This window comes from Pan troglodytes, chromosome 15 (genome assembly GCF_028858775.2).
Source record: "Pan troglodytes isolate AG18354 chromosome 15, NHGRI_mPanTro3-v2.0_pri, whole genome shotgun sequence".
NCBI classification, from domain to species: Eukaryota; Metazoa; Chordata; class Mammalia; order Primates; family Hominidae; genus Pan; species Pan troglodytes.
Window position 1 is genome coordinate 86,702,882 of NC_072413.2, and position 23,638 is coordinate 86,726,519.

The window sequence follows — 23,638 nt, forward strand, 5'->3', positions numbered from 1 at the left end:
GGACAGCATCTATAATACCTACTATAGTACTGTGCCATAGGGGATGCTATTTGTGGCATGAATGGGTTAAAGTCAATTTTAAAACGATACTTTGTTATAGCTTAAGATAGCCTTTCCAACTACAAAATTCCTCTTAAACTATTGTTAATTTGGGCATTATCTATATGCTCCATAAAAAGCATTTATCTATATATTTAAAGTGCTTTAACATCGCTTTAATAAATAGGTTAAAATCTCTGACACTGTTGACTAGTTCCTCCTTTAAAGCATTGTTAATATTACTATATAAAATACATGCTCACTGTAGAAAACTTAGAAAATGAAGAAAAATATAAGAAAATAAAAACCTATAACTTCTTTGTGACATATATTCATATATATCTTTTTTCACTTTAATATATAATATAAGCATTTGATCATGGTCTCCAACAGCTATATAATAGCCTATCATACAGTAGAACACATTCTAACTGTACATGGAGATTTTAGATAGTTATATCCAATGCCATATTATAGTTATATTTAAAAGTGGGTTCACAAGGGATAAATCTACAAAGAAATTCTGAAATCATTTACTATGATTATATTATTCAATGGTAATAAACATGAAAGCAATAAAAAGTTACATATTTGCTTGATTTCAAAATTGTTTTAATTAAAAATTTTTTTAAGTCCAAAGTAATTCTAGTATTTTGCAAATGTGATATCAAGTTTTTTTCCTACCTTGCTATTGAAAGTTTCTCTCCTTTCTTCCAGTCCCACAGCACAACAGTATGGCTATCATCTATGCCAACTGATGCCAAACGTTTCCCATCCGCTGTGGAAAATTAATGAGAGAGATAAACTGACTATTAACATTCAGAAGAGAGAAAACATTCAGTATATATTCTAAACCCACATCCTATATTTAAAATTTGATAAAATAATGTTAAATGTTAGGCATGCATACACCTATAAAAAGAACCAGAATTTATAAGGGAGGGAGAATAAAAGTTTCTCAAATGCTCTAAATGTATCTGCTCTCATCGCACCTGATCTCCTTTTCCCTTATCTATCTATCAATCAGGTTGGGATGGGAGGAGGGAGATAAGAAAAATGGAAAAAAGAGATTTAAAAAATAGAAGGAAAGGGAAAACTAACAAAGGGATGAAGAAAATATTTAATTAAATTCATCATAAGAAATTTACTGTAATATAAGAACTTTGAGTAATTATGAAAAGTTAATCAAATGAAAAACACGTAAGTTACAACAACATGCTGCCACTAATATGACTACTTTTAGTAAAGGTCAATCATTCAAGCAATACATAATGAATATATTAGACAAATCACTGCGACAAATGATCAGTGAATATCCTATGGGTGTGCATGTTTACAGGCTGTAAAGGCTCAGACCACAAGAAAATATTTTCCATTTTACCACACTTTGCAAGGCTCAATTAGTTCCTCACTGCTCCAGTGGTATTTTTCGTGGTGACTCACTTAGTTTGCAATTCATTTTCTAGTTTCTTAACTGTTAGCAACTCTTTGAATATATATATATATATATGTTTCCCTCTGAAGTCTACTATGGATGATTTATCACTTCAGTCAGAGCAGCAAAAGCATTAATTCACTGTTTCTTAATACAGAATTCTCTATTAATGTATTTCCTCCCTCTTCCCAATTCACACCCTAGCTTTCACCGCAGATCTATCTGTAGTGGTCAAACTTTTAAACAAACAGAAAAGCGCTAATATGATCTGAAATTATTTTTACAAGACAGTTTAAAATTGTCACTGTATAAATATGTCTAAAATAAGTATTTCAATTCTCAACTCTTTCTTTGCTAGCCTTTTACCCTAAACATTTTCAAAGTTTACTCTGACTATAAAACGGTAAGTGAGATCAGTGCCCTCCCACCGTGGGAGATGCAAACCATCTGTGGTAACTGAGATGAATTTAGGTTGTTACGTAGATAAACATTTTTATGTTAACAGAAACATGTAAATTTTAATAGGTATTAAAACTATACTCATTAAGTTATAATTATAAACTAGCTAGCAAATCCACACTTTCATAGTATTTGATAAGGATAACAGTATACACATTTGATAAAAACTGTGAACGTCACAGCTAAATGACAAGCTTAGGTAACACTGACTTAGATTAAAATGCTATGTGTTGCCTCTGCATTTTGTTCATTCTTACTGAGACAGCAAACAGCCTTACCTGAGAAATCAACGGCACTAACACCATACTGGTGGTGGCCCCCCTTTAATATGGACAATGGTTTAATGGTCTCTGTATCCCATATATGAATTGAGGGATCTCTACCAACCTAAAATAGAATTATAGAAGCTATTAAATACAATTAAATTATTTATTTCCATATCTACTAAAAGGAAATAAAACAAGAGATTTTTAGAGCTTGACTTATTTACCACAGAAATTTACTAAATAAAAATTTAAAGCAAACTATATAAGTGACTGATATTTTTTTCTTATGCTTGTTCAAAAGCTAATGAGGCTAGGCTCAGTGTTTCCAGGAATGATGTAACTAAAACTATGTGACTTTTATCATATATTTCATCAATAAAGATGATAAATGCTTACTGAATATCTATTGTTTGTATGCTAGATACAACGAGCAATAAGACATTCAGGTAACTTTTGCAAACTCACTGGAAAAACAGGACATTATCAATGAAAGACAAACACCTCTTAATAGATGCTTAATGAACATGAAAAGGCTGTGCAGAATGAGTCCATAGAAGAGAAGGTACTGGAGGTGGGCCTTCAGAAAGCACAGAACTTGAATATAAAGAATTCTAGACTAAAATAATGGGGTAAACAAATATTCAGAGGGGGTTAAAGTACCAAGCATGTCTATAGACCTGAAAAGGCAAATCTACTGCAGCACTCTGTCACTTATTTTTTAACTTGGTTTATGATGTTCACTAATGCACAGGTAAACTATCAATTCTTAATTATTCCTCTAGACTCAAGTAATCACTTTCTTTAACCATAAGCATAAAGAGATATAATATCTTTGTATATAGAGACAACTCCTGAAATAATTAATAGAGCTGTCAATTATAGTTAATTTTGAGACTGATTTATTTATTTATTTATTTTTTTGAGATGGAGTTTCACTCTTGTTGCCCAGGCTGGAGTGCAATGGCGCTATCTCGGCTCACCGCAACCTCCACCTCCTGGGTTCAGGCGATTCTCTTACCTCAGCCTCCCAAGTAGCTGGGATTACAGGCATGTGCCACCACACCCGGCTAATTTTTTGTATTTTTAGTAGACACAGGGTTTCTCCATGTTGGTCAGGCTGGTCTCGAACTCCCGACCTCAGGTGATCTGCCTGCCTCGGCCTCCCAAAGTGCTGGGATTACAGGTGTGAGCTACCGCACCCGGCCGAGGTTGATTTTATAAAAAGATATAACAAATAACACTGCAATCAGCCAATATTTCACTAAGTTATTCAGCCAAACATTACCAGTAACTTTTTAGAAAATTTTTAACATTTTTTATGGGTACACAGTAGTACCAGTAACTTTTAAGTTTTCTTTTTATATAAAAACTTCTACAGAATTTGATGCTTTTGATGATTTTACTGTACTACTCTCTTCCGGTTCTCCAGTTTCCTTTTTTTTTTTTTTTTTTTTTTTGAGACAAGGTTTCACTCCTGTTGCCCTGCTGAAGTGAAATGGCATGATGTTGGCTCACTGCGACCTCCGCCTCCCAGGCTCAAGTGATCTTCCTTGTCTCAACTTCCCAAGTAGCTGGGACTACAGGCATGCACCACCATGCCCGGCTAATTTTTGTATTTTTTGTAAAGATGGGGTTTCACTACGTGTCCAGGCTGGTCTTGAACTCCTGGGCTCAAGTGATCTGCCACCTCAGTTTTCGAAAGTGCTAGGATTACAGGCATGAGCCACTGCGCCCAGCTTCCTTGACTCCTACTACTGAGTTTCCTTCTCAATTTCCTCACCTGTTACTTAAATACAAACCTCTCCCAAGGTGGTCTTTAATTCTCCAGTCTTCTCATTCTTCATTTTTGCCCTGAGGTATCTCACTTCTATAGTTTCAGTGGTTAAATCAATAAATATCTCCTAAGTCCTTCTCTCGAGCAGTTACTTTTCCTCTGAATCCAAGACTTACATTTTCAATTGTCTACTGGACATCTCACCTGGAAATTATGATGATGACTAACACTCACTGAGAAGTAATTTATGTGCCAGAAACTGTTCTAAGCACCTTACGAACATTGACTCATGTACCAATCACAACAACTCTACGAGATGGGAACAGATAACATCCTTATTTTAAAGGATGAAGGAACGAAGGTAAAGAGAGGTTAGGTAATTTGCCAGTAGCGAATAAGTGGAAAGGCTTGGATTTCAATATCACATTCCATGAGGTATAGACTATTAAAGTACACTTAGGGCATCTCACTCAGGGATGAAGGGGAGAAGGGAGAGGTTGGGAGAGTTCTCAGATAGGCTTAGCCTAAGTCTTAAAAGGAGCAGAAATTAGATAAAGTTGGAAGGTTGAATAGAAGTGGAGGGGAAGAGTTTTCCAAGACGAAGGAACTAAGTAAAAGATGTGAAATAGCATTATACGTGTTGGACAAATTCTATCTATCTCAGAAGGCAAAAAAATAGTTTACAAAGAGGCAAATAGTAAGAGATAAAAAGGGGAGTTGGAGAGTCAGACTTGGTTAAATGCCTTGAATTGCACTGGTAGTCAACTTCCAACTCTGCATTAATGTTATGCCTTGAATTGCATTTAACCAAGTCTGACTCTCCAACCTCCCCTTTTTATCTCTTATCATTTATAGCTTGTGGCTATTTAGACAGCTGTTTAGACAGCCTACAGGCTATTAACACTAATAAATATGAAAGAATTTTAAGACTTTTAGAAAGATTACTAGTGAATGGGGAAAATGGATAAAGGAAAAAAGCAGGAGACCAATGGCTATAGTAATGTTTTAGAAATTGTGAAGCATTGATTGTCAGTAGAGATATGGAAAAATTAAAGATGAAAAGAATATTGAAGATAAAGAATAAATATATATTCAGGTGAAAGAATGGGTGCTACTTGAGGACTGACTAGCTTTAGGGGTGAAGAACAAGATTAACTTCCAGGCTTAGGCAACCAAGTTAATACACTGCTATGTTCTAAGAAGGAAACACGAAACGATGAACAGGTTTGGAAGGGAAGATTAATCCTATTTATCTCCATTTTAGATATGTTGAATCTGACTTGCCCACAAGACATCTAAATCAGTGTATTTTTAGTGAATTATATCTATATATACACACACACATATATACACACACATATACATATACACACAGAATAATTTGTCCAATTCTTATACTACATTGTGAGCTCCCGATAGTGGCAGCCAGTCTGAGTTATCTCTGTGTTTCCCCACAACATTTAATGCTTTTGAATAGGAAGCACTCAACAAGTATTTGCTGAATTAAACAAAATTTCCAAATTATAGTACAATTAGTCATGTTATTCGACTTTCCAGGTAAGTTTCTTTCACATTCTTTCATTTCCACTTAAGATCACAGTTCCTGACAAGAGGTTATTCTTTGTATTTAATTCTCCAAAAGACAAAACTCTCTAGATTTTTCATCTAAATTTCTTTTTTTTTTAATTGTTTTATTTGGGAAAAGTGCTTCTTACAAAAGGGAAGCTGCAAACTACAGAGACCTCTGCAACAATTATTTGGTTTTTTTTCTTAAAGTGAAAGAATGGGTGGGATCCAAGGAATCAAAACAGTAGATGGACAAACCAGGAGCATCCCTGAGTTATTTTCAGGAAATAAAGCATCAAAACACAAAGGAAAAATTTCCAATCAAGGAATTCTTCCAACGACTTAACTTTATCTAGTCTCAGGGATTCCCAAGCCCTCCCCTTCAGTGGAAAAGCATGACTTATTACTGCAAACCCATTACTCCACTACAACAAGCACCTTAGAACAGAGTTTTTAATCACATCTGTCTACCTGAAAACTCAGAGGTGGAATGAGGCAAATACCCACAAAAACAAACACAAAAACCTGACAACAAAATGTCCCAAATGAGGACAAACGTTTCTCAGAAAGTGCCTGTACCGGAAAGGTTAGATCATAAACCATTAAATACAACTGTGCATCCAAGACCCAGTTTGTGTTAATATATAGGATAACCAGGTAGTTTTAACCTCTACCTACCCTCCTGATTAGTTCCTCAACTAATGTCCATAATGCATTCTAAGATTTGAACACTGTGAGTTACTCATAGTTCTTTAAATAAGCTGGGGTTTTTTTTTTTTTGCCCTACTTTTACAGATGCTGTAATACACTTAGAATGCTTTCCCCCAACTTCCCCTCTGCCAGGTAAACAACTCAGCTCAAATGTCATCATCTCTATGAGGGTTTCTTCGATTCTACTGGGCAAAATTAATCATTAGTTCTTCATTACATTGCTACCAGGCTTTGTACATATTTCTACATTTAGAAACAGGGTGATTTTGCCCTCCAAGGGACATCTGGGCACTGTCTGGAGACATTTTAGGTTGCCACAACTCAGGGAAGTGGGTGTTACTGGCATCTAATGGGTTGAGACCAGGGATGTTGCTAAATATCCTACAATGCATAGGTCAGCCTCCCACAACAAATAATTACCTGCCCCAAAACATCAATAGTGCTAAGGTATTGTCATAAATATAGATCAGAGAAGCTTCTCTGCTCTATACTTAGGACACTGTATCACAACTCAGAATATGAGTTTTCACCATGACAAGAAGTTGTCTTATTTATCTTTATATTCCTAGCACATTTCTTGGTACATAGAATGTGCTTGATGAATGTTTTTGAGTGAATGAAAGAAAGGAAGAAGGAGAGGGAAAGGAAGGAGAGAAAGAGCAAGTAAGGAGAGGCACAAAGAAAGGAAGAAAAAGGAAGAAGAATGGGAGAAAGAAAAAAGGGAGGAGTTTTCTCTCCTTTCAGGAAAGCTATATAGGAGGATGCAAGTTGATCCCTTTTCCACATATCCTAGCTAGAAGGTATATTTACACAGTGTTTAAAGCCAGACAGACTGAAGGCTTTAGGCTTTACTACCTATTAACTGATTGATCTTAAGCAAATTATTTAATTTCTCCAAACCTAAACCTCATCATTTGTAGACTGAAGGAAATAATTTTACTCTCACATGGTTGAGGTGAGAATAAAATAAATATACATTAATAAACTAGTAAAGTACTTACACAAAGGAAGAATCTATAAACATCATTTCTTCCCTTCCTTCTCTAAGAATATCCATATAGAGAGGTATCAGTTAAGATTTTCTCAGGGTTTTTTATTTCAATATTTGTGCTTTCTACTTTGGTAAACCTGAATAGATTACTATCATGGTTGTAAAATAAAGAGACATAGTCCTTTGGTTTGTCACAGGACATTTGTTAAATAATTTACATTTGTTTTAGGTAACTCAACCTAAAGACACCAGATTTCTAGTCTTTATGTTTTCTCTAATTTTACTAATTTAAAAAATTAATATCATGACAGAAATAAAACAAGCCAGAGCTATGAGTTCCAAATTTAAATTAAAATAATATGAATTAAAATAATAAAAACTCTAAAACTGTAGGAAAAAAGTTTGGGGTAAATTTTATTTATAATCTGAAAATAAAACTCATTCTAAAGAATTCTTTACTCTTCATATCCTAGAACATAAAAGAGATATGTGATTAATTTATTTAAACTCAAACAAAGGTGTAGCTTATCTGGCTTATTGTCAGTCTTTCAAACCTACCTGGCCTGTTGCCACGTAGTCTTTCAAAGGATGAATAGTTAGGCAGAGAATATCATCATCATGACCCAGATAAAAACGCTGTGTGTTTTGCTGTCGATTATAAATGACACCCACTGCTGCCACATGGTACACAATTTCACCAATTTGAGTATAAAACAGATTACTTCGACAGTCATAACCTCTGTAACTAATATAGAAAACAAATCATATATAATTTTGGCCTTTTATCTGATCAATACAGAATATACAGGGGAGAAGTAGGTACCCTTTGGGTGAATCATTCAATTTCCAGTTTTACAGGATACTAAACAATTTTTTTTCAAGAGATGGGGTCTCGCTCTGTCACTCAGGCTGAAGTGTAGTGGTGTGACTGCAGTTCCCTGCAATTTTGACCACCTAGGCTCAAACGATCCTCCCACCTCAGCCCTCCAAGTAGCTGGGACTACTGCTGTGCGCCACCATGCCTGGCTAATTTTTGTATTTTTCATAGAGATGGGGTTTTGCCATGTTGCCCAGGCTGGTCTCAAACTCCTGAGCTCTACCCACCTTGGCCTCCCAAAGTGCTGGGATTACAGGTGTAAGCCACCATGCCCAGCCTGAACAATTAAAAAAATACCACCATCTCAGATCCAATAAACTTTTATGAACTGCTCGGACTGCAAATAGCTAAATCTAAGCTATAATACTGAGTGAAAAAAACAAGGTAGAAAATAGTATGTATAGTATACTACCATTTACGTAAGTATAATATTAAAATTGTATACTATAAAACAAAAACAATTGCTTTTTATAAGTAAAAGGTATAGAAAAGAATATATATTTGTATTTGTTGTATAAGTATTTCTGAAACTAAGTAACAGTAACTATCTGCAGAGAGGGGAAATGATGGCTGGGAGGGCAGAGGTGGGAGAAAGATTTTCAAACTGTACCCTTTTATACACATTGTTGGACCATGAGAATACAACATATATTCCAAAAATAAGTTTAAACTACAATTTTAAAATATTATCCTCATCCAAGACAAAGTAGTCAAATCTTAAAATGGTCAATATAAGTCTATTTATAGCAACCTTGGTTTGCACTTCAAAGAAACCCAATTCATAAAATACAACTGCATAGAAACTACTGCCATTTTAACACTAGAGAAAAAATACTTGTACTAATTAAATCCTTTTTCAAATTCTTGATAAGTATTATCAGTCAGGTAAGAGAATGAATGCTGGGTGAATGGTAGAAAAGAGTCAGATTGGAAAATCTGTTTCTGTCAAGCTGAAATGTGAGACCCGTATTGCCAGATGTTCTAAGAGAATCCAGAACCTGTATTTTGGTGAAATTAAAACATTTAGGCAAAAATGTTCATGCAAGAAGAAGTCACAATATCATTCCAAATTAGACATATTGAGGGGAGATGATTATCTCTTACATTTTACTTAATTGTTTAAAGAGGCCCATTTCCATACATATGAAACTTTCATAAGACAAATTTATTTTTTATTTAATAAACACTTACATAGTGCTTATTATGTGCCACATAATGTTGTAAGTCACCACTAGCATTGCCTTATTCACTCCTCATCAGAACCTTGTAAGGTAGGTACTTGATACGATTCGGATATTTGTGCTGTCCAAATCCCATGCTGAAATGTGATCCCCAGTGTGGGATATTAGGCCTGGTGGGAAGTGTTTGGGTCATGGGGGCTGATCCCTCATGAATGGCTTGGTGCCATCCCCTTGGTGATGAGTGAGTTCTCTCTTGATTAGTTCATACAAGATCTGATTGCTTAAAGAGTCCAGAAACCCCCTTCCCTTTTGATCCCTTTTTCCTTGCTCTCTCTCTTGCTATGTAACACACCTGCTCCCCCTTTGCCTTCTGCCATGAGTAAAAGCTTCTTGAGGCTTCACCAGAAGCTGAGCAGATGCTGGTGCCCTGCTTGTACAGCCTGCAGAACACTGAGCCAAATAAACCTCTTTTCCTTATAAATTATCCAGCTTCAGGTATTCCTTTATAGCAATGTGAAATGGACTAACACAGTACTATTATCTCCATTTTACAGACAGAAAAAAAGAGACACAGAGAGGTTAAGTGACTTGTTTAAAGTCACAAAGCACACATATCATTAATATGATATATTACACACAATGTAATATATTACTCTAAGTCAAATATGCCCAGTTGTCCCAACAATGTCCTTTATAATCATCTTAAAAATCCAGATATTTTAAAAAATATCTTTCAATTTGGTTTTGTCTAATGTCTCCTCATGATTAGATTCAGGTGATGTGTTTTCCCCATGGGCAATGTTCTATCCTTTCGGATATGTCATTTCAGGGGATACAGTCAGTTCTATCATTAGAGATGTTAAGCTAGTAAGTGTGAACCAAAATTCAAACAAATAAATGAAAGATAGTTGTTTTATACCCGTGAACAAAGTGTAATCGAATACTATTTCCTGGAGCCCGCTCTCTTCTTTTAGAAGTAGCACTTTTTTGTTTCTCTTTGCATTGTTCTTTAAGCTGAGGTAGATCTTCTTTGTAAACCTTTAAAAATGTATACAAGTAGAAATATTCTTAGAATATATATTAATAAAGGTGTTCGTATACTCCCAATATAACTTTCAGACATTGTCTGAAAACAACAGCTTTAATAATAGTCTTAAATGAAAAGGTAATTCATGAAATTTACTCCCTCGGAAAGAACAAACAAATTCACATTTTCTACATATCACACTGACAAATAGATACATAGTGTTCCAGGAAATTTTTATACTTCATAAAAGAATATTGTTAAAGGAATAAATGTGAGTATACTATGACAAAATCCTATAGGCAAATAGAAGGCAAGCATACTTAATATACCAAGCATTTAATATAAAAAAATTTTACACAAGTGTACTCTAACACTGACAGTGGGAAAACTAACATAGTCATACATTGCTTGGGAAATTAAAGCCACAAAAGATAACAACAGATGACTAACGGGGAGCAAGATAAAGAAGAAATTAGACTTTTTAGAGAAAAACCATGTGATATGGAAAATTACCTGTCGACGGTAGGTGAGCTGTGTCTCTTGTTCAATTTCAGAATCCAGTTCTGGAACATCAGACAGATCTGAATCTGATTCATCACTATGAGAGTCAGCCAGACTTTCTGTAATTTTTAAAAATGAAATGTTACTTGTTTAAAGAAGATTCATTTTCAAAACAGCACTGAAAAATTAATGATTAAGAGCTATGTCAGTTGACATGGAGACAAGCCATAAAACAATCAAATGAAATTACCTATTCAAGTGACACAGATGTCAGTAAACTGTACTACAGATTATCTTCCTCTCCACTCACTGCAAACTCAATAGCTCCTTTAAATCCCTTCACTGGCTCCCCAATGACCGCTACATCAAATTTAAATGTCTGTGCAAATATAAGTGAATATAACCTATAATTAACATGAAAAATAGCTAAAAATACTATATGCAACAGATGAATTGACATTAGATAATTTTTGTCAATAAAAGCATTTACAAAATCTAGATACCCATCTCTCAAAGGATATATTAAATGTTTGTTTTGCTATTAATATAACTGTTTCTTCACTCATTATTTGATAGATTAAAACGCAATCAAAATTACTTTGTATTTCACACTCTGTGACATCTAACTTTAAACATATAGAACTAATATTTTAACTTGAAATTTCTACTAATAACAAACTACACTGTTAACTTATGAGGCCAGATTATACTTTAATATAAAATTGTTATTTGGGGGTTACTGAAGAATTATTTGACAGGGAAACTGTTTAGCTAATGCATACTACTCACCTTGGGGTGCTATGTGAACAGCATCTTTCAGTTTTCTTTCAGGAATAAATTTCCACTGAAAGACAGAGTGATCTGCTCCACCAATAGAAATAACCCACTGATAATCATGTGACCATCTGACATTAGTTACGTGAGCTGAATGGCCAATATATTTTCTAAACTTGGCCCCTATAATAAAAATATATCTTTAAATTGATAAACAAATGCTAAACAAAATACCATTTAAAACAATTTTTATATATGAACCACTGTATCATCCTTCTATCTGAATTATAAACAAATGGGAAAAATGCTGACTCAAAAATTGAACAAATGAATGAATCTGTATCAAGGAATGCAAATATCTCCTCTGCTGATTCACAAGGAACCACAAAGGCTGCGAGGCATTATCTTATCACTTTGAGAAAAACCTGGGGATCAACTGTTTTTATATTAAAACATTTGAATGTTTTGGCCTGAGGCCTTTGGGCTTAAGTGAAATTCAAAGGACTAATCAACTAGACCTTACCCCCATTATTCTCAACCCAAGCAGCCAGAGGATCCTTTTAAGACTTAAGTCATCAATAAAATATTAGCAAAATGAATTCAGCAATATATAAAAAGGATTACACAACATAATCAAATGAGATTTATGCCAGGAATGCAAGTTTGGTTCGACATTAAAAAGTCAATCAATGTAATGCATCATATTAATCAAAGTCAAATATGCCCAGTTGTTCGAACAATGTCCTTTATAATCATTTTAAAAATCCAGATATTTTAAAAAATATCTTTCAATTTGGGTTTTGTCTAATGCCTCCTCATGATTAGATTCAGGTGATGTGTTTTGGGTAAGGGCAATGTTGTATCCTTTTGGATATGTCATTTCAGGGGATATGGTCAGTTCTATCATTAGAGATGTTAAGCTGCATCATTTGGCTACGGTGGTATACACCCAATTTCTCCAATAATAAAGGAATCATTTAACTTTGTGGTTAATTTTCTTAAAAATCTATGTGATAACAGGGATATATTTTATTTATTTATTTATTTATTTGTGGCAGAGACAGGGTCTTGCTATGTTGCCCAGGCTGGTCTCGAACTCCTGGGCTCAAGCAATCCTCCTGCCTTAGCCTCCCAAAGTGTCAGGATTACAGGCATGAGCCACTACATCTGACAGGAATATATTTTTAGAATATATTGTCTATCTCCTCCTCCTGGTATGTGGCATTATATAGATATTCTTATTAAAATACACAGGATACAATGATGCTTAGCTTCATTTTGATATTGTTTTAAACACTTTATATTAAGTTATAGAAGACTTGTATATCAGGATGTCAAAGCCCCATCAATGAAATTCTGGAGAAAAACTTTCATCTTAGTCATTAATTTAAGATAACTATCGTAATTAATGCATAAGATAGAATCAAAACTCATCTAAAGTTATAATTTACTGCTGCTTAATAGTAATACTGTTATTTTAGGAATAAATTTTTTATGTAGCTTAATATAAGTCACTAATTTAACTTCGCATAGTTCAGCCCAGCAAAGTCCTATGAGGTAAGGGCTCTTATATAGGAATGCATTACTTGCCTGTCAAGAGGGCTTTGGCTACTTCTACTACCTTTGATGCAACCCTTAAGCACTCTTAGGCATCAGAGAGTCTGAAAAGTTAAAGCCAGAAATTCTAACAAATAAAATTCCAAGTTCTAAGATCTACTAATTTGTTATGTTAGGACAATTAAAGAGTTATCTCAGCATCTGATCTGCCTATACTGAGTGATAGAGAGAGGTACAAATAATCCTGTAAGTCCCTTCCAAACTTTTCTTTGGGACTTCTCAAAGACCCTCTTGGATAAACCAAGGCAGCTAAACAAGAAAGTTGTAAAATAAGTCTAAGAGAAACCAGTATTTTTAGTCAATGGGACTGTATTAATTTTTTAATAACCAGTTTAATTTTTAATAACTTGTTCTGATAAATGGGTATCTTAGAAGTGAACCTAGATATATCTTTCATGAAATGACCTTGACTCACCAAGACCAAGTTACATGCTTCCAGAATTCTCTGTGATTACCCCTTGTGATTATATTTATATAACACTGAAATGTAATAGTCTATTTACTTGTTAACTCCTCCAATAAAACTATAAGCTCTTTAAAGACAGCAGTGGTGTCTTGTTTAATATATATCTCTGGTGCCTGGTATATAGCAAACACTCACTAGATATTTGAAGAAAGAGAAAAAGAAAGGAAAAGCAAAGATTATATTTCCTTTTGCTCTGCTTGGACTTTTGAGTTGGAATGCTAGACTGTAATGTAGGAAAGAGTAGTAAAGGAAACTGAGAGGGCATGAACATGATTCCAACCCCTATAATGCACAGAAGAGGGCAAAAGTTTGATGTGCCTTAAAGAATATTAGAATTGAAATCAAAAGACTAGTGCTTGAGCATCATTTAATAGCACGGAAGTCTGAGCATTCCACCAAACCTCTTTTGGACTCCATTTTCTCATTTTTAAATGTAAATTGGATTATATGCTCACAAGGTACCTTTTGATTATGAAAACTATGATAAAAATGATTCAGTAATAAGAATAGTTAAGGCCTAAACAGTGTATCATCAATTAGTACAAATACCTCAGAGAAAAAATTTATCAAGACAAACTATAATGATCATAGAAGCTTCCTAATTTAAAAGAGGATGAAAATTCTTGGTAAGGATAAAGAAATATACTAAAATATTTGTGTTTCAATGATTCCATTTCTTTTCTAATGTGTTTTAATGTGTATTTTCACACAAGGGTAATATGAACTAAATATTTTCAATATATGGTATCAATATGACAAAAGATTTTTTTCCATTTAACTATGTTTTAATGATATTAAACTTCTAGATATGGGAATATATAAATATATGAAAATATCTTTCTGACCCTAGTAAAAGTAAGAATTTCTTAATATACAAAACTACACTACCTATAAGAAAAGAAAGAGAAATAGACTTGACTACACTGAAATTAAGAACTGGCCAAGAAAACACATCATTAAGAAAATAAAAAGGCAAGCCAAAAACTGGGAAAAGATATTTGCAAACTATAAAAATTACAAAGCATTTGTATTATTAGAGTATATAAAGTAATTCTTAGAGATCAATAAAAGAAATAACCCAACAGAAAATAGGAAAGAGATATGAACCCATGTTTGATAGAGGAGAAAACACAGAAGACCAAAACATATTTTAAAAGATGGTTAACCTCATTTGTAGTCAGACAAATGGAAATTAAGACCTCAATGTGACATCATTTACACCAACTGGGTTTGCAAAAGTTAGAAAGTATAGCAATATCAAGTGCTGAATCAACAGGCTTTGTAAAACTGGATAACCACTTTGGAAAATATTTAGGTATTTTCTTATAACGTTCACATTCTCCATGACCCAGAAATTTCACTCCTAGTTATTTCACTCCTTTGAGAAACCTGCATTTAATATCAAAAGATGGGAAATGACTCAAATGTCCAATGACAGGAGAATAAATGCATGAATTGCAGCATATACTTACAACACAATATTTTGCAGCAGTGAAAAAAAAGGCATTAAAGCTACATGCAACAATATGGAAAACAGCACTGAATCAGTCCCCGTTATAAATTTTTCTTTGTTAGATATTTGGTTTTTCCTATGAATTTCCTGGAATCTAAATGATATTTTCTCCAAATATAAGTTTTCATTTGTCAACAAGAAGTACAGAGGGGGTCTTGGCCATTATTAACAGTGATGGAGGTGATGGGCTAACGTAACTCTGCCCTCACCTCTCCATTCTCCCTGACCCTGACCTGCTCACTGTCCACCACAGCCCCTATGCTGCTGCCTAGGAAGAGTCCTGGATTCTTTCAGAGAGATATGGTCAAGAGCAGGTGAAACTAGAGAAAAAGAGGATGATAATGAAGAAAAAAATATGAAGAGGGGTGGAATGCTTTGGGCTGAAATTAAAGTGCAGTATGTAGGGTATATGTGGTTCATATGATCATTCTCTCTTTGAGCTAACTTCGTATATTTTTTGTTTCAATTACAATGATTCTATAACATAAACTACTTCTATTATTTAAAGTCCACATTTTGTAAATGCTGCACTTCTAAGAAGTCACCTAATGAATATTACCTGAGTGGATATCTAAAATATATTAATACACCAGCTACATTTTTCTAAGTTGGACTAGCAATGCAACTTAATAATTAATCTAAAAGAAAGAGTATATTTCTAGTAATACTGCCAACTTCAAGGTATGTAATTATGTGAATTCAATTAATACATAATCTTTTTTGGCCTAAGTGGTCTGCAAAACATAAAATCTTAAAATACTTATATTAATCCATTAAAAATGCAGTAGTCGTATTCTGTCTTTCCCACTTACCTAGCTACAATCTCAAGCTGACTCACAAGTGCCTAGAAATAGAAATCATCCTTACTAGAAAATAAATTACTAACAAAAAAGCTAACAAATGGGAAACAAAAAAGAGAAGCAATTTATACTTATGTCCTTGAAGGAGTGAATAATCTCTTAGACAAGACTAATTTTCTTAGGCTTTGGTAAAATATTCACACAGCAGTTCAAAGAACTACTACATATTTTATAAATGAAATAAAATTATTGTGCAATAACATCGACTTCTCTCTTGCAAATGATAAAAATAATCAATAAATCCTATTCACTTGACTAAGAAAACTAAGAAGATTAAAGCATTTTTGTTTTTGCATAGAGGTCAGTATGTGAAACAATAAGTAGGAGCAACGTCTAAGAGGAAGATCATCATGACTACTACTGAATCTCACACTTCATAACCAGGCAAGTATCATCTTAAAATTTGTTGTGCATGGTGACTCTCATGTCCTGGCTATGTGGTGGGACTCAGAAATAGGGTACTTTAATTGTTAGATATTTAGCCAGTCTTTTGATATGGTTTGGCTCTGTGTCCCCACCTAAATCTCATCTCGAATTGTAATCCTCATGTGTTGAAGGAGAGACCTGGTGGGAGGTGATCGAATCATGGGGGCAGTTTCCCCCATGCTGTTTTCGTGACAGTGAGTGAGTTCTCACGAGATCTGATGGTTTAAAAGTGTTCAGCAGTTCCCTCCATTGTTCCCACTCTCTCTCCTGCTGCCGTTTAAGTTGTGCCTTGCTTCCCCTTCACCTTCTGCCATGACTGTAAGTTACCTGAGGCCTCCCCAGCCATGAGGAACTGTGAGTCAATTAAACCTCATTTTTAAAAAATAAATTACCCAGTGTCAGGAAGTTCTTTATAGCAGTGTGAAAACAGACTAACACACCTTTATTAACATACTTAGTGAAATATCTTCACATGTACCTAGGAAGCTGACATCTCACAGGCAGGAATCAATAACATGGCAAGCCAGCAAGATCTTTTTTTTTTTTTTTTTTTTTTTTTTGAGACATAGTCTCGCTCTGTCCCCCAGGCTGGAGTGCAGCAGTGCGATCTCGGCTCACTGCAAGCTCTGCTTCCCAGGTTCACGCCATTCTCCTGCCTCAGCCTCCTGAGTAGCTGGGACTACAGGCGCCCGCCACCACGCCCAGCTAAATTTTTTCTATTTTTTAGTAGAGACAGGGTTTCAGTGTTAGCCAGGATGGTCTCGATCTTCTGACCTTGTGATCCGCCTGCCTCAGCCTCCTAAAGTGCTGGGATTATAAGTGTGAGCCACCGCGCCTGGCCAAGCTGGCAAGATCTTAAACTCATCACTTTACCTTAGAGGCACAACAGAAATACCAGCCTGGGCTTCTGGAAAAATTGAGCCCTTAAGTTTGACATCAGCAGATTATATATTTGAATCAAACTATTTTAGCTGTTTCCAAAAATCACCTTTACTAAGCTACATTTTTAATGTTTGCCCAACACCTTGTATCAACAAGCCAGGTGAAAATCACTACTGCATCTGTTACAGGTGTTGATGCTCTAGGAATACACATTCACTACATCTAACATAAAGTCCCATACCTCAGGAAAGTTCCTCGAAAATTTTCCAAAGAAACTTTGATTTGCTAGAGGAGTAAGTTGCTTTTTTTTTTTAAATGTACAATGAAAACTATTTTGTGCACTGCTTTATTTTTGGTTTCCAAGAAGCTCAGAATCAAATTTGATGTTTGACTACTGTCATTTTCTTTATCTAGTTTGAATATGGTATTTCTATTTATATTTCCCCTGATACTGATTCTCTATTTGTACAGTTACTTTAGTACTTACGGACTTGTTATGAGCTGACTCAAATACTTTATGAAATAGGCATGGAATAAATAAATGATACCTAACATTTTATTTAATTATCCCAGATCTATGAACAGAATGATTCATATCATTTTAGAAGAGATCCAAGAAAAAGAGGTGATATATAAAATACATAGAAAATAACCAAATGATAAGACTATGTATTAGTCCATTTTCAAACTGCTATAAAGAACTGCCCAAGGCTGAGTAATTTATAAAGGAAAGAGATTTAATTGACTCACAGTTCAGCATGGCTGGGGAGGCCTCAGGAAACTTACAATCATGGCAGAAGGTGAAGGGGAAGCAAGGCACCCTCTTCACAGGGTGGCATGAAGGAGAAGTGCATGAGATCACAGGAAAAACTACCATTTATAAAACCATTGGATCTCGTGAGAATTCACTCACTATCACAACAGCAGCATAGAGGAAACTGCCCCCATAATCCAATCACTTCTCACCAGGTTCCTCCCTTAACACCTGGAGATTACAATTCAAAATGAGATTTGGCTGGGGACACAAAGCTAAACCATATCAGACCCTGCTCATGCCTGTAATCCTAGTACTCTGGGAGGCTGACGTGGGGAGATCACCTGAGGTGAGGACTTTAAGACACAGCCTGGCCAATATGGTGAAACCCTGTCTCTACTAAAAATACAAAAATTAGCTGGGAATGGTGGCGCATGCCTGTAATCCCAGTTACCTGGGAAGCTGAGGCAGGAGGGTTGATGGAACCCAAGAGGTGGAGGCTGCAGTGAGCAGAGATCACCACTGCACTCCAGCCTGGGCAACAGAGTGAGACCCTGTCTCAAAAAAAAAAAAAAATACAACCATCATTGTACAGTCTGACTCTATGAAAAAATTCACGAAGTGAAAAGAAAAATGTTTCTTTGAAAAGAAAGAGATATAGTGCATTCATAACAACATATGAATTCAAAAAGAATTTTCTAATAAAATTTCATGACCAAAATAAATGCAGCATATGACAATAATTTTTGAATTAGCAAAATGAAACCCTTCACCAATCAGTGTAATTTTAAAAAATATGAAATCCTTTATCTCAAGACTAATTTTCTGCAAGAACACAAAAGTCTTCTGTGAGAGAGAGGTTACTTAATATTTTGAAAGAAAAGGTACCTTTTCTTAAACATGGATATCGGAATAATTTTATAATTCCATAGTCATCAGCTGTAACTAAAACTTGGCCAATATAATTTCCATCTACTGAATTTATATCGTTGATATCTGAATACTTGGGCCAAATTCCATTTACTTCAAGGCCTGAAACACATGTCCATGAAGCCCAATGAACACCTTTTATTTCTTCTGTACTTGTCACTTCCTTTCCTCCTAAAAATAAATCAGAGTCTTAATTTAAGAAGTTATTTCATTTGATTTTCTCAAGCCTAAACTGTACTGAGAACATAGTAAATTCCAAAATTTAATGTATCTTCCCACCCCACTTAGAGGAAAATACATAAATAGGTAGGTAAGTTTGGGTTAAGAGAAAAGAAAACTAAATGCAAGAAATTTATAAAAAGCTACTACAGAAATTATACTGATTCAGAGACACACATTGCCTTGAATGATTAGCTTAGCAGGTTCAATTATGTGGAGAATAAAACTGAATCTTATTTAAAAAATGATACAGATTAGTCATAACAGGGTAAGTTATAAAAAAGGTAAAAGCTATGAGAAAGTGGCAAATCAGGTATTAAAAAAGAAGCCTAAGATACATAGTTGAGGAAAAAGAGAGAACTGGAAAAGACCAAGAAGAAAGGATGAGTGTAGGATAATATATTTACATTAGGTAAGAGGACTTTAGGACCCAGTCAGTCTTCATTACATATAGACTGTTAATGAAAAACTTTTGGGGAGATGCATTAATTGAATTATGCAGCTAATTTTATATAATAGGTTATTGGAAGATAGTGACTAATTCCCTAAGCGTCACAACAAATAAAGTACTATGCAGTGGCTGGGTGCAGTGGCTCACACCTGTAATCCCAGCACTTTGGGAGGCCGAGACAGGCAGATCACTGAAGGTCAGGAGTTCAAGACCAGCCTGGCCAATATGGTAAAACTCCATCTCTACTAAAAATACAAAAATTAGCTGGGCATGGTGGTGGGCACCTGTAATCTCAGCTACTCGGGAGGCTGAGGTAGGAGAATCACCTGAACCCGGGAGGCAGAGGCTGTAGTGAGCTAAGAACATGCCACTACACTCCAACCTGGGCAACAGAGCGAAACTCCGTCTCAAAAAAAAAAAAAATACTAATAGGTAATATTTTGATGATTCTGCTTTTATTCCATCCATTCATGCACTCACTCACTTGCTAATTTATTTACTTATTTGTTTAGTTAGAGCCACGGTCTTGCTCTTTCACCCAGGCTGGAGTTCACTGGCACGATCTTGGCTCCCAGCAGCCTTGAACTCCCAGCTCAAATGATCCTCTCACTGCAGGTGCATGCCACCACACCCTGCTCATTTTTTTTTTTTTTTTTGGTAGACATGTGGTCTCACCATGTTCCCTGGCTGTTCTCAAACTCCTGGGCTCAAGAGATCCTTCCACTTTGGCCTCCCAAAGTGCTGGGATTACAGGCGTGAGGCACTGCACATAGCCTATTCCTCTCTTTTAAAATCTTTGGTTGCAATTCTGTTTTTCAAAGTTAGTTAGTTATATTATTAATATTTGCAAAGTTTATTTGTTTTTTTTTTTTGAGACAGCCTCTTAATCTGTGGCATAGTTGGAATGCAGTGGCAACATAACGGCTCACTGCAGCCTTATCCTCCCAAGCTCAAATGACCCTCCCATCCCGACCTCCCGAATAGCTGGGACCACAGGTGCATACCACCATGCCTGGCTAGTTTTTGTATTTTTAGTAAAGGCAGGGTTTCGCCATGTTGCCCAGGCTGGTCTCAAACTCCTGGGCTCAAGCTATCGGTCCACTGTGGCCTCCCAAAGTGCTGGGATTACAGGCGTGAGCCACTATGCCCAGCCTGCAAAGTTTATTTGAGATAAACACAAAAAAAATGTATTGGTCACACATTTCTAGTAATTATATTCACTTAATTAGTTCCACCCATAAAAATGGCATTTTTGACTAAGATACAGTGGTACTTTACCATACACTATACTCATGGTATGGTATTCAATAAAAAGAGAATCTGTTTTAGATCCTCCAGCCAAAGCAGTTTTAATTAAGAACCAAAGGATTTATAGTAGTAGTTGCCAGGGACTGGGAGAGGCAGAGGTTGGTGGGGGCCGGGGTGGATATAAGGAGATATAAGTTTCAGTTATACAGGATGAATAAATTCAGAAGATCTAATATACAGCTTGTTGAGTACAGTTAATAATGCTGTTACTGTATGATATACCCGAAATTTGCTAAGAGAGTGGAACTTAAATGTTCTCACCACACACACACAAAAATGGTAACTGTGAAGTGACAGATACATCATTTAGCTTGATTGTGGAAATGGTTTCACAATGTATCTATCAAAACATTACATTGTAAATTTTCAATATATACAATTTTTAATGTCAATTATACCTCAATAGAGTTGAGAAAAAACCCAAAAGGATTTCAATATAATAAGGCAGCCTTATTGTATTATATTGTAGAATTATTGTAGAATACAATAATACATTGTATTATATTGTAGAAAAGTCTACAATGCCTGAAATATTAGCTCAGATCTTCTTTGATTTCCTATGATGAAATGTAACTTACACTCTGCTTCCAGTAAAACTCTAAAATATTGTATAGGCACTACAAATCTATAATTTGCTAGAAATTGTTACCTGGCATTCTATAAAAAAGTCTTTTCCCATTTCCATCATTTGTCTGCAAATATCTACTGTCTGAAGACCAGTCCAGATGAGTGATGAAACTAAGGGATCCCAAACACTCGCCAACTTTTTTATAACGCTGAGCAACTCCATAAATATCAACCGAGCTGTCATTGCATCCAACAGCAAGGTAAGTTCCATCTGGTGAATATTTTAACTCATGAATTGCCTCCTTCCTATCTTTAATATGTACAACTTCCGTCATATCTCTGTTAAAAAGAAAAAATGAGACTACATGAACAGAAGTCACAACAGAATTAATGCCATTTCAAACATGTCTAAAATGACCGTGAAGCTGTATCAAGTGTTTATAAACTATAAAGTAAACATAAATAACACAAGTAGTATTAATTCAGCAACAATACGCTGCTGAACAGAAATACATGGAAACAATATATGCCAGACGTACAGGAAAATGCTGAATTTCAGTTTCTAAATTACTTTAAGTACTTCAGAGATCCATACTAAATTTCTGGAGTTAATAAAGAATAAAGGAAATAAAGTAATAGATTTTTATGGTAAAAGAAGTTCTTTGTAAATATGGAGTTTATGAAAAATGTTTAATTTAAACACTATAATTTTCAAACAATTTTTTTTTGTAAGGAGCTAAATGTGCAAAATTACATTTAGGAAATAATAAAGGATGAATTCATCTATATTACTTCAGTAATACTTTTTTTTTTTTTTTTTTGAGACAGAGTCTCGCTCTGTTGCTTAGGCTGGAGTCCAGTGGCATGATCTCGGCTCACTGCAACCTCCACCTCTGGGGTTCAAGAGATTCTCACCTCATACCTCAGCCTCCCGAGTAGCTGGGATTACAGGTGCACACCACCATACCCGGCTAATTTTTTTGACGTTTTTACATAGAACACACATTCCTCCCTTAGGGACCATGTTGACCAGTGAAGTGGAACTTTTTTTCAATGATGACTTCTTATTGAGTATCCAAAATAATACAGATATTAGTAACAACCAAAAGATGGATAAATATGTAGTAAAACACCACGGAGTTTCCAAAGTTGTGGAGTTTGTGGGCAGGAGGAGGAGAAGCAGAGGGAGGGAGAAAAGGTAGGAGGAAGTAAAAATTCTTATTTTCAATCAGTGTCAGAGACTTTTCTCCAGAAAAATTTTGCCTTCATTGACTTCTGTTACACATGTGCAAGAATTAATCTTCAGTTGTATTTGAGTCACTGTACAGCTGTGGGCCTGTTAATTACAGTACTTACTGATTACACTAACCAACATAGTATTAGAAATAGAAATAGAAAAATGAGCCCCAAGATAAATCCAAGATTGTATTATTTGAAGCTTCTGTACTTTTTTTTAAAGTTTCCCTGGTCAACATCACTTTTGCCTCTGCAACTTGCAAGGTCCCCTTCCTATGCATAGACTCATACAGCTGCCTCTGCATTTCCCAGGGACTCCTTCAAGTTAACATTAAATCCATATACAGTATTGCCCTTTGCTCCATATCCGTCCATCCATCCATTCCTCCCTCCCTATATGGAGTAAGATTTTTAAGAAAAGTCTAAGGCACTATTTGGCAGCTTTTACTTTTTATGCCTCCTTTATTTAAAATTTTATAATTATAATCTTCATGACCTGCATTAAAATGCTTCTGGAAAATTCTTCAGAAGTATTTTGGTATTTTTTATAGCATTTTTGTTTAGAGACTTAATTGCTTCCAATTAAGAAGAGAAGAATGTCTTATGTCCAAGGTTTTCTGTTAACATGTCCACTGCTCACCAACACACACACACACACACACGGTAGAAGGTAACAGAGAGATTGTGGTTGACTGATTGGTTTTTTAGTATAATATTGCTCCGTCAATATTATGAATTATATGACCACTCTCTCATATGAAGAGTTTCTCTGACAAATTTAAAGCAAAGACGACAACTATTAGATGAA

The 23,638-nt window shown here is 35.1% G+C and overlaps 1 protein-coding gene across 13 annotated transcripts in view; it reads right to left on the reverse strand.

Annotated features, from left to right (window-relative positions):
- The window catches only part of EML5 (EMAP like 5), a 182,342-nt gene that overhangs the window by 83,533 nt on the left and 75,171 nt on the right, over positions 1 to 23,638 (reverse strand). For all 13 annotated transcript variants that reach the window (XM_016926543.4, XM_054666214.2, XM_016926544.4 and 10 more), the window contains 8 exons: positions 21,677 to 21,933; positions 19,008 to 19,220; positions 11,617 to 11,784; positions 10,840 to 10,946; positions 10,219 to 10,337; positions 7,800 to 7,986; positions 2,212 to 2,320; positions 724 to 817 (listed from right to left, as the gene is read on the reverse strand). In XM_016926543.4, the coding sequence (XP_016782032.1) occupies positions 724 to 817; positions 2,212 to 2,320; positions 7,800 to 7,986; positions 10,219 to 10,337; positions 10,840 to 10,946; positions 11,617 to 11,784; positions 19,008 to 19,220; positions 21,677 to 21,933 (1,254 nt within the window). The remainder of the gene's footprint in view (positions 1 to 723; positions 818 to 2,211; positions 2,321 to 7,799; positions 7,987 to 10,218; positions 10,338 to 10,839; positions 10,947 to 11,616; positions 11,785 to 19,007; positions 19,221 to 21,676; positions 21,934 to 23,638) is intronic.